Source organism: Leopardus geoffroyi, chromosome B3, assembly GCF_018350155.1.
Source record: "Leopardus geoffroyi isolate Oge1 chromosome B3, O.geoffroyi_Oge1_pat1.0, whole genome shotgun sequence".
NCBI classification, from domain to species: Eukaryota; Metazoa; Chordata; class Mammalia; order Carnivora; family Felidae; genus Leopardus; species Leopardus geoffroyi.
The window spans coordinates 132505302-132517448 of NC_059337.1; the positions used below are offsets into that span (position 1 = coordinate 132505302).

At 41.4% G+C, this 12147-nt stretch overlaps 1 protein-coding gene and 1 long non-coding RNA gene across 10 annotated transcripts in view; one reads left to right on the top strand and one right to left on the bottom strand.

Annotated features, from left to right (window-relative positions):
* Window positions 1-8545, bottom strand: part of EML5 (EMAP like 5) — a 179400-nt gene extending 170855 nt beyond the window's left edge. For 5 of the 9 annotated variants that reach the window (XM_045451798.1, XM_045451797.1, XM_045451796.1 and 2 more), the window contains exon 1: window positions 8232-8542. In XM_045451798.1, coding sequence (XP_045307754.1) covers window positions 8232-8428 — 197 coding nt within the window. In that variant the 5' untranslated portion in view covers window positions 8429-8542. Of the gene's footprint in view, window positions 1-8231 lie in introns of all 9 variants that reach the window. The other 4 variants (XM_045451805.1, XM_045451806.1, XM_045451800.1 and 1 more) reach the window with 3 other exon arrangements.
* Window positions 1692-3371, top strand: LOC123584196. Its single transcript, XR_006705242.1, has 2 exons — window positions 1692-2818; window positions 3064-3371. It is a non-coding gene; the product is annotated as an uncharacterized LOC123584196 (long non-coding RNA).
* Window positions 8546-12147: the final 3602 nt, after the last annotated feature.

Sequence of the window (12147 nt, forward strand, 5' to 3'; positions counted from 1 at the left end):
TCTGTTTTTCTGCCAGTACCATACTGTGTTGATGATTACAGTTTTGTAATACAGCTTTAAGTCCAGAATTGAGATGCCTCCAGCTTTGGTTTTCTTTTAACATAATTTTGGCTATTCCGAGTCTTTTCTGGTTCCATACAAATTTAAAAAATTTTTGTTCTAGCTCTGTGAAGAATTCTGCTGAATTCTAGTGAAGAATGCTGGAGTTATTTTAATAGGAATTGCATTGGGTAGTATTGGCATATTAACAATATTTATTCTTCCAACCCATGAGCCTGGAATGTTTTTCCATTCCTTTGTGTCTTCTATTCTTTCATAAGCTTTCTTTATTTTTCAGCGTACAGATCTTTTATCTCTCTGGTTAAGTTTATTCCTAGGTATTTTATGGGTTTTGGTGCAACTGTAAATGGGATAAATTCCTTGATTTCTCTTCCTGCTGCTTCAGTATTGATGTATAGAAATGCCACAGATTTCTGTACATTGAGTTTATATCCTGTGACTTTGCTGAATTCGGAGTACAGATCTTTTACCTCTTTAGTTAGGTTTATTCCTAGGTATTACTGTTTTTGGTGCAACTGCAAATGGGATCAATTCCTTGATTTCTTTTTCTGCTACTTTGTTATTGATTTATTGAAATGTAACAGATTTCTGCAAACTGATTTTATATCCTGCAACTTTGCTGAATTCAACTATTAGTTTTAGCAATTTTTTGATGGAGTCTTTTGGGTTTTCTATATAGAGTATCACGTTGTCTCCAAATAGTCAAAGTTTGACTGCTTCCCTGCCCAACTGGATGCTTTCTGTTTCTTTCTGTTGTCTGATTGCTGTGGCTAAGACTTCCAGCACTATGTTAAATAGTAATGGTAAGAGTGAAGAGGTCTGAAGTTTTTAAAGGGATTTCAATATCTAGCAAATTATCCACATCGTTATATGACACATAACAGTAAGTGAGTAAATCTGACCAGACCTTAAGTTTTTTTCAGGTTGACTTCCTAGCCCACCAGCTAAACATGGATTACTACTATATTTAGAACAGTGGTTTTCAACTCTGGTTGCATTAGAATCATCTGGGAAGCTTAAAATTTTTAAACAGAAGCAAACAACAACAAAGAAACTATACTTCGGAGCTATCCTAAACAAATTAATCAGAATTTGCAGGGATGAGACTCAGTCATTGGTGGTTTTATTATGTTTGCTTTGTTTTTTGACTGTCCAAGTGATTCTAATATGCAGCCAGAGCTGAGAATCAGGAATCTAGAGCAGTGTTTTCAAACTTAAACTACATCAGTATCATCTGGACATGACTCAAATGGACTGCTGAGTCTTACCTAAAGTTCCTGATTAGGTAAGAATGAAGCCTGAGAATCTGTAGTTCTAACAAGTTCTCAGGTGAGGCTAATGTTGCTCGTTAAAGGAACACACTTTGAAAACCAATGATCTAGAGCATGTTTTTCAAATTTTAATATGTTCACATACTACCTGAGAATGTTAAAATACAGAGCCTAGGGGCACCTGGGTGGCTCAGTCGGTTAAATGTTTGACTTCTGCTCAGGTCATGATCTCATGGTTCCTGGGTTCAAGCCCCATGTTGGGCTCTTTGCTGACAGCTCAGAGCCTAGAGCCTGCTTCAGATTGTGCGTGTGTGTGTGCGCGCGCGCGTGTGTGCGCGCGCGCGCACGCCCCTCCCCTGCTCGTGCTCTCTCTCTCAAAAATAATAAACATTTAAAAAAAATAATAGTCCCTGGCAAATAACAGGTACTCAATAAATATTTGCTGAAAGAATAAGTAAACCAAGAAATACCTATGTCTACACTAAGATGTGTCCCAAACGCCACTGAAGAAAGTGTCTTAAGAGGTGAGAGTGACCAACTGTGGCAAATGATGATGATAAATCAAAAGATGAGAACAGAGAACCAGCCACTGAATGTGGCAATGTGGACATCATTGGTGACCCTGACAAGAGCTGCTACGGTGAAACAGAGAAGAGCCAGGACTCAATGGCAGAAAAAGAACTGAAGATAGCGAGTACAAATACTCTTTCAAATATTCTCTCTTAACACGAGACCACTGCATATGATATTACCTATTTCCATAATGCTACACCTTCACTCATTTCTTCTGATGACATGTCCTCCTGTTTTCCTTAAAGACCCAGTTTAGGTAATATATTCACTAGGAAACATCACTGTGAACTGTTATGTCCCCATGTGCATACCAGATTACAGGTACACCAATGCTACCCCTAGTACACATAGTATTTTAAGTAATTCTTTAATTGACTGTGTCTTTAAACTCTATCTTAAGACAGGACCTTTACACAAAACTAATGCTCAATAAATACAGGTACTTCCGCTTTTTGAAAGTTCATATTCCACCACCTCTCTCTCACAAAAGACCTACACTAGTACCTGTTTCCGCTAACTGAAGAAATCCGAAAAGGAGTTCAGCTTTTACAAAAAAGGCAAGAAGCAAAACAGCATTCAGTGTTTGTTTTACTGCAAGCTGTTACAGAGCATGTACCCCAACCAGGGAGAGTGGCTCCACCAAGCTCCTTGCTTGGAACTACATTCAGCATCCTAGCATCAAGCTGTCATAGTTCTGAACTGTGACTGGGAGCATTTGTGCTTTATATCTCAATTTATCTTGTGCATCCATTAGCAAGATGTGTCCCAAGCACAGAAAAGCAAAGAGAAGTTATTCTCTTTGCTTCAGAAAAGCAAAGAGAAGTTATTTTTGGGATCTAGGAATGCACAAAAATTTTTCCATATAAATGAATGGTGACTGCTTCTTCACTTTATGTCATTCTGGCTTATAAAAGGTTTCTTTTTTTTTTTTTTAATTTTTTTTTTTTCAACGTTTATTTATTTTCGGGACAGAGAGAGACAGAGCATGAACGGGGGAGGGGCAGAGAGAGAGGGAAACACAGAATCGGAAACAGGCTCCAGGCTCTGAGCCATCAGCCCAGAGCCCGACGCGGGGCTCGAACTCACGGACCGTGAGATCGTGACCTGGCTGAAGTCGGACGCTTAACCGACTGCGCCACCCAGGCGCCCCATATAAAAGGTTTCATAGGAACATGCTACTTTCAGATAGCAGAGGAAACCTGTATTTCTTTGAGGTGTGAAAAGGCCTTGAACAGTAAGTTCTTAATAGTTCTAAGAATTTGTTATTCCATGTTTTCCTTAATTTACATCCAAAATATATTTTGTTAGTTCCCTGCATATTCAATGAGGCATTATAAAACAATAGTTATTATAATGCAAACCTAAAAATCTGACTTTTCCCTTAAGTAAACAATAAAGATACATTTAATTTACATTTATGATATCTTGAACTGTTATTCCAGATAATTCTTTTTAATTTTTTTTCATGTTTTTTTTTAATTTTTGAGAGAGAGAGAGCGTGAGCAGGGGAGGGGCACAGAGACAGAGGGAGACACAGAACTCAAAAGCAAGCTCCAGTCTCCGTGCTGTCAGCACAGAGCCCAATGCAGGGCTTGAACTCACGAACTGTGGGATCATGCCCTGAGCCAAAGTCAGACACTCAACTGACTGAGCCACCCAGGTGCCCCCAGATAATTTCACCTTTCTCTGAAAACATCTCTTAATGTCATCCCTTAAACTATGCACTATTTGTAAAACAACCATAAATACTTTTATATTCAGAGACATAACATGAAATCTTACAGAATAGAATCATCATACTGTCTGTGAAAGTTAAACTCACCAAATTCTAGTAACTTAAACACAGGGATATTTTATGTCCTGTATATATTCTAGTGTATATTCTGTATACATTCTAATATTTTTGGAATTACTGCTTCTAAATATTACACAGTGCTTAAGAAAATTATGGTACCAGCTTTGAAGGGAGGGTTTATACTCATTTTTCAAATTGCTTATTTGTTGAGAATTCTAGTCATGCATGTTTTAGGATACAGACTGGCAGTTTGCTTCCCAAACAGGATTATCTGGGGCACTTTAAAAAGATTTCCGGAGGGGCGCCTGGGTGGCGCAGTCGGTTAAGCGCCCGACTTCAGCCAGGTCACGATCTCGCCGTCTGTGAGTTCGAGCCCCGCGTCAGGCTCTGGGCTGATGGCTCAGAGCCTGGAGCCTGTTTCCGATTCTGTGTCTCCCTCTCTCTCTGCCCCTCCCCCGTTCATGCTCTGTCTCTCTCTGTCCCAAAAATAAATAAACGTTGAAAAAAAAATTAAAAAAAAAAAAAAAAAAAAAGATTTCCGGGCTCCAACTATATATAGAGGATTCTGACTTAGTGCACCTAAGGAAAAGTCTAGAAAATTGGCAAAAAGCTCTTTAAAGGATTCTGATAATCAGCCTGGTTTGAGAAATATTGACCGTATATCTGAAAACACATAAGCAGACAACAGGTAGATTTGTAGTAATTCCTTCCTGACCTTAAAAAGTTGTATCTTAAACCCATGTAAAGGTACAAAAAAAACCCTGATCCACCATAAAATGATCAGACATTCTGAACTGCTTTTCCAACAAGAATTTGACTTGTATTATTTTATTTCTTTTTTTTAATGTTTATTTATTTTGAGACAGAGAGAGAGAGGAGAGAGAGAATCCCAAGCAGGCTCTGCACTGTCAGCATTCAGCTCCATGTGGGGATCAATTTCACAAACCCTGAGATCATGACCTGAGCTTAAGTCAAGAATCGAAAGCTTAACCAATTTAGCCATCCAGGCACCCTGAATAAATTCAATTTCTATACCATAAATACAGAGCTGTTAAAAACCACTTTTACTAGATTACAGTGAGGCTTGATCAGTTTTTCCTTTCCTTTTCTCTCCCCTCCCCACCCCTCCCCCCTCCCCAATCCATCAGAATCCACTGCTCAGCCACCATTTGGGAGGGAAAGCTTTAAGGCCAGGTTTCTCCTCACTCACCAGGTTCTTATTGGTCACAGTTGGTCAGTTTCCTTTCTTAAGGACACCACCTACCACAATTGAAGGAAAGAGCTACTACACCTTTCATTTTGTCTAAAGAAAAAAAAAGTCATACCTAGAAGCAATGAATAATTATCATTCTAACCTGCAACCATATAATATGGTACTCCCTTCAAAGTATTTCAGATGCATTATGTAATTTGGTCTCATCATCACCTTGTGAGACACTTTCACCATGTTTAGGAAAAAAAAAAAACTTCAATTCTGTACCTAGAAAATATACAAACAATGGGCATAGGCTGTTCAATGTGGAGGTTCATGTGCACAAGAAAACCAGAATCAAGTAACGAAATGCACCAAGCTAACTATAGTCCATCAGTGAGTGGTCTTCACTGGTGATAAGTGATTTGAAAACTGTCAATAATATTCATTTCAAGAACAAACGTGACAAAAAGTGTTGGGAAGTAACTAGCAAAATAAAATTTTAAAGTCATTTCATCCTTTGGGAAGACAACTGGGAAAAGTTTCAAAATATAGACCAAGCTATAGATGTGCTTCTTGTGCTAAAACTGGCAGTAGTCTAGAATATTTTATAATTTTATATTTTATTTTATAATTTAAACCTGTAATAAACAGTTAACAGCTGGAGAATTTTATCATTATCATTTTAACTTGAGACACAGTAGGGAGGGAAAAAAAAAAAAGGAAAAGTGACCTTAAAATTCCTGTATTATTATTTTTTAAGATTTTATTTTTAGGTAATCTCTACACCAGCGTGGGGCTCAAGCTTACAACCCTGAGATCAAAAGTCGCATGTTCTTCTGCCTGAGCCAGTCAGGTGCCCCTCCTATATGATTTCTGACAGTGAAATGAATTTCTACAAAATCTGTAGTACTAAAATAAATATAACTAAAGAATAAATTACCAGAGAAGTATATATAGAGATATGGCAAAAAGAAGACGACTACAAGCAACACATAAAATAAGACAAGTCACATGGCACCACCACTGGCCATACTAGATGTAGTAAAATGGTAAGAGAACTGGTTAGCACATGACAGACTGGTCATGAATCAGTCTTTACAATTACTATAGCACCTACGTTTTCAAAATCTAAGAAGAACAATCTGCTCATTCTGGAATAATCTTAGACCCAGACTAAGTCCTAGTTGACCAATAAATTCTACACAAGTTTCAACCAAATATGGAAACAAAACATGGTAAAAACAGTATTGGCTTTTTTATTACTAAACCTAACTTTGCAGGAACATTGTTTTCCACCATGTATCACATTTATGAGTATTACATTTTCTGCTATGACATAATTGAAAAGTTACTGGAGTAGTTTCTATACTTCTACTTCAAACATTGAATTGAAAACAAATTGAAAGGTTTGAAAATCTGTTGGATCTATTTCACAAGAATGATTTGTGTCATTATTGGCTGAAATAAAATTTCCAGAGCCCTTTCATTCACTGATGTTTACGTTATAATCTTGATACTGTATTAAATATATGCCACCAATTTCAAGATACTACATGATTCAGATTTTAGTACCCCACTGCAATTTTTGGGGAAACCTTCTTGTTAGAAATTATTTTAAGGATGAATCATTTGCATAAAATCATAAGCATGCATCCATTTATGGCAAAAATTAGTCATATATATATATATGTTTACTGAAACACAATTATAAAAACTCAAGCAGTGTGACATATAATATAGCTTTAATTGCTGCAGGATAAACACAACATCATTTATCCCCGTCAAATAAACCATATGTAGTTTCAGAAGGCCTTAGTACCATCCTGCTCTCAACTACCAAGAAGTAAAAACAATAGAAGTGCACCATGAGAAGACCTCAAAATCCTTCACACCCATCACACCTACTGAATTCACCCCAACAAACATACTATCTGGAAGAGGGCTTCAGCTAAGGCTGCTTCAGCTAACTAAAGCTACCCTCCCCTGTATTGTGAGAGACCTAACACAAGAAAAAAGAGAGAAAGCGGAAACTATTAGGGAAAACGACAAAGAACTGGGGCAAATTCTACTCTTGGGGTGAATCACAACCAACTAACAAAAATACCACCTCATTCCCTATTCCGGAATGTCAATTTCTGCTCTCCTTATCTTCACTCCATCTTGCTCTACCTTTAGGCCCCCCTTTCCCGTTTACAAACCACACAGGCACAGACACGCAAACTAGCAGTACAACTCTGTTATTTACAGAATTCAAGTGCCAGAGCATCTTGCCTACAAAACACCAAACCAAGCTACTGGATTTCAAATGCCCGATTTAAATCCTTTGGAACATAAAGAAGGGAGTATAACTTAGTAACTAAGTCAAATCACAGAATCTCTTGTTAAAAAAAAACAAAAACAAAAACAAAAACAAAACCCAAGCAGCAGCCCACAAACACATTCCCAGAATGTTTTAAAAGGTATTCTCCTGTCAAGGACAAAAATGCTGTGCTTGAAGCATAACCGATGGCCTAGGAGAATTTCTGCAGCTTTTAACTTTGTCGGAAAAGTCCTGCGGAGACACTGATTGGAAATTACATTTCAAATATACCGGCTCACTAAAATGTAAACAAGCATTGAAAACAGAATTACAATGCAAAAAAAAAAAAAAAGTGATTTAAATAAAAAACACTAAATCTATTTAGGAGTCCTTGAGAGGAAATGAGAATTGGAAATCAGTAGACTCACTTTCAGCTGCTTGTTCAGCTGAACCCCTACCAAAGTGCCCTTAGGTGTGCAGATTTTTAATTTCCAATGAATCACCTGAAGGCTGCCGGGGTTTCTCTTCTATCTGATAACAGGAGGCAGTGAAACCCGAACTAATCATTATGGCCAGGAGGTGAGTGCCCTCCAGGATGCTACTGGGGGCGCTTCCCAGGACCAGTATTTTAGAGCCCACAGCTTGCGGTGCCTTTATCAGTTTCCCATTAGGTAAAGGATTTCTCCCGGGCCCTTTCGGAATTCGTTTAATAAGAAATCTCTGACGGGATTTAAAGGAGTAAACCGCTACCAAAATAACCTTTTTGCAGTTTTCATAAATTCGAAGGAGGGAGAAGGGCACAAAGCCATAAAACCGAACGCCCGGTGTCTCCGCACCGACGCAAGGGAGAGACTCTAGAACACCGAGACGGAAAGGGGTTCGCCGGGTGTCACCAGGGTGGATCCGGGACAAGACACTGGTGGGTTTCCGTCCGGGGTGATGCTCCCTGCAGCAGCGGGTCACCGCACCCGGAATGACGCGCAAGTGCCAACTCCGCGAGCGGTTCGCACGGGCGACGGCCGCCCCCCTCCCCCGTACCTGATGATGTCGTCGCTGTGGCCCCGGTAGAACTTCTGCCGGTGCTCCCGCGGGCTGTACACCACGCCGACGCCGGCCACGAAGTACACGATCTCCTTGGCCGCCGTGTAGTAGAGGTTGTTGCGGCACTGGTGGCCCCGGTAGCCGTACACCCACTCGAGTCGCAGGTGGCAGTTCGGGGCGCTCCGGGCCGCCATGTCGGGGCGCCCACCCCGCCGCTCCGGCTTGGGCCCGCGGCAGCGGCAGGCGGCCGCGGCCCGGCCAAGAAAGCCCTCCCGCTGGCGGCCGGGACTTCCCGCCTGCCGCGACCTCTAAGCCGCGCCGGACAGGTGCATGTCGCTCCTTCTGCCTCTGCCGCCGCCGCCTCAGCCCACGGGAGGGAGGAGAACCCTCGCCTCGCGGAACATTCTGAGGGCCGCGGGCGCCGCCGGCCGTCAAGTGGGGTGTCTCGCGCCCTTCTCCCGCCTCAGCTCGGCTCGTCTCCGCAGCCCGCAGCGCCCAGGCTGTGAGCGGAGCCGAGCGAGGTTCCGCCCCCCGCCTTCACTCCTCAGCAGCCGCCCGCGCACCCTGCTCCCCGCCCGGGTCACCTGCGGCGTTCGCGCCCGGCCGCGGCCTCTTTCCCCAGCCCGGCGGGCCCGCGCCGCGCGACCCCGAGCTGAAAAAAGCGGCGGCGCGGCCTCGCGCGGCCCCGCCCCCCGCCGCCGCCGCCGCCGTCGCCGCCCGCGCCCGTTTCGCTCCGCCCTTCTCAACTGGGGACCGTAAGGGCACCGCTAGCTCCGGGGGACCTCAGCCGGGTCGCTCTTCCCCAGCGACTAGCACCCGAGCTTCCCCAGCCTCCTTCACGCGCTGAGCCCTTGCGAAGCTGCCCAGACCCCGCGCGGACGGTCGGCGACCCTCCGCCTCCTACTACTGGGAGTAGGGGAAGCGCCTGTCTCGAAAGGCCCTGTCTGGGCTATGTCTTTGCCTGGGAGAATCAACCCCAGGGTGCTAATCTCATTTTTTCCCTGGTACTTAGCGCGTGTACGCGCGCGCGCGTGTTGTTTGTTTCTTATTGCTTCGTGCTGCTCACTGTACCAGACATTGGAGATAAAACCTGGCTTTCTAAGTGTACATTTTCTTATTTGTGCAGGTGACCTTAAAACTGATGTAGATCATAAAATGACACACTAGGTCCGATTTCTTAATAAATAGCTATGGTACCTGAATTTATTTTTTTAGTTCCTATTTTGCATACCAATAAACTGTTGATATTTCTTGCATTGTAGCAATAGTGAAGTAAGATGGCTTGAGTATTGTGATAATGGAGAATGTGACTGAAACAAAAATACTGGAAGCAATGAATTCCTCACTATGTCAGTTCCTCTCCTACTCAGTTTTCTAAGTGCCCCCCCCCCCTTCTCACAGGATTACAATACTTGTAAAAATAATTTGAAATCCATACTTTTAAAGGTTTTTTTTTTAATTTTTTTTTCAACGTTTATTTATTTTTGGGACAGAGAGAGACAGAGCATGAACGGGGGAGGGACAGAGAGGGAGACACAGAATCGGAAACAGGCTCCAGGCTCTGAGCCATCAGCCCAGAGCCTGACGCGGGGCTCGAACTCCCGGACCGCGAGATCGTGACCTGGCTGAAGTCGGACGCTTAACCGACTGCGCCACCCAGGCGCCCCGTTAAAGGTTTTAAGTGCAGGATGATAGCCACAAGGTTTATAACAAAAAATGCTCATACTAATATGAGTCCTCTATGTCTAAAAAATCAGTTTCGGTTTCCCTGGGAAATACCAAAACTTGAAAATCTGACAAGAACTATAATAAAACTAGTATCCTTTCAAGAAATGTGTCTACACAAAGGTGTTTCCTATAGGGTACCTGTACCTTGGAATGGATGTTACCTGCTTCCTCCACTTCTTCAAAGATGGAAATTACCAACTTGAGACAAGAGATACCTTTCCACCTTTTGGTTGTGACTTCTAGTATACAGGCAGGGAAACACCATCTCAGAGCAAGGAATTTACATAAAGTTCATGAAAAGTAAATTCTGAAGGTTGAGCAGATTTGTGAACTCCCCCAGAAAGGTTGGAAGTAAAAATCAAATCCCCTGTATTTCACGGTATGTATAGGGTAGTGAGGGAGTGTGATGCAGGAAAGAAACACTGTAAGGACTTCATAAAGTTTCTGAGCTTTCAGAAGTCCTCAAGCTTGTTATTTTTGTTATTCTCAGAGTGATTAGCTATAAAACTTTTGTAATGAAATGGGCCCTTGTCCTAATTTCCAGGAGCAGCCAAAAATTAAAAGGGGGTGGTGAGCAAGCTTGGGGGGAAATGGGCCTCACTTCACAGCTTGTTTTTTGAGACAGAGACAGACAGAGCATGAACAGGGGAGGGTCAGAGAGAGAAGGAGGCACAGAATCTGAAACAGGCTCCAGGCTCTGAGCTGTCAGCACAGAGCCCGATGCGGGGCTCAAACTCACGGAGTGTGTGAGATCGTGACCTGAGCCGAAGTCGGCCGCTCAACCGACTGAGCCACCCAGGTGCCCCTTCACAGCTTGTTTTTGACTCAGATAACAACAATCTCAGCAGAAAGAGAAGAGGAATTCAGATTGAGCACCTGCTGGAAAGAAAAGAGAACTCAGGCCTGAGAAGCGGCTCTGAAGCCATAAAAAGTCCTCTATGAGGTTCTCTGGACAAAGGCACATACAATTTCTCTTTATCACCTGTATTTGTTTTTTGTTTTTTGTCTTTTTCTTAGGAATATGTTTGCTAACTCACTAGTGAGTTCCCTGAAAACCCCTGTTGAGAAAAAGAAAAACTTGCTGATTATCTAAATTTAAGCAGTGAACTTAGACAAGACGAAATATTTTCTCGCTCTATATTTGTGGTACATCAATTGCTAGTTCTATGTAATTTTTATGAGATGCAGCATGGTGAAGAATAAGAAGTACTTTGTTCTGATTCAGATTTTTCAGTACAATGTCTTATGGATCCCGTGTTACATATTTAAATACTCATATTAATAACAGATTTAAATAATTTATTTTTCCATTATCATATTTTCCATAACAATTTTTAATGGCCCAAGGGTGGAGTGTGAAGCAAAAACATTCTTAATTAAAGCATCCTCAACTGACAACTGAAGACCAAAAGAGACAGTTGAGGCACAAAGATGGCTAAAAAAAAAAAAAAGAAACCTTCATGGATATTACAGGAAAAAACCCAAACCTGATTAGTTCTTACTCCTACAACTTTATATAATCTGTTTTCACTAATATCACATCATAAAGCTTAATCAAGCTTGTATTATTAGATAAGATGCCACACCATCAGTAACTTTTGAAGGCACTACAAATAAGGATGCAAGAGAAAGACCCCCAAAACTCTATACATCAACAAGTGGACATTTATTAAACATTTTAAATAAAAGCTCCAATGCCCTTTGGTAATCTATGTCACGAAACTTGAGTTCTTAGTATGGAGCTTTATATTCCAAATATTTGAAATATTTCTAAAATTAAAGTAAACAACAAATTACTTGCTGGCTAATGATTTGAACTGCCCTCGGGTTTACAAAAGAAATATAAGGCAAGATATACAAAATACAGAAGTCAAAATTTATGTTAATCGTAGCTAGCTAATTCAGCCCATTTATGAATTATTTTCATATTTTAATAAGCTGTACATAAATATATTTCTGTAACTATACCTTTAATTAACCTGTATAATTAACCTTTAATTAACCCATAATTAACCTGTATGTATAGAGCCTAACACAGTGCCTGGCACTACAGTAGACATTCCATACATACTTTTCAGCCACTATATATAAAAGAGAACACTTGTGTAGTCACAATAGGATTCTTCTTAGTTTTATCTTGAATTGTTGAAACTTTTGAAAACTTGAACCTTCTTCTGATCCCCTA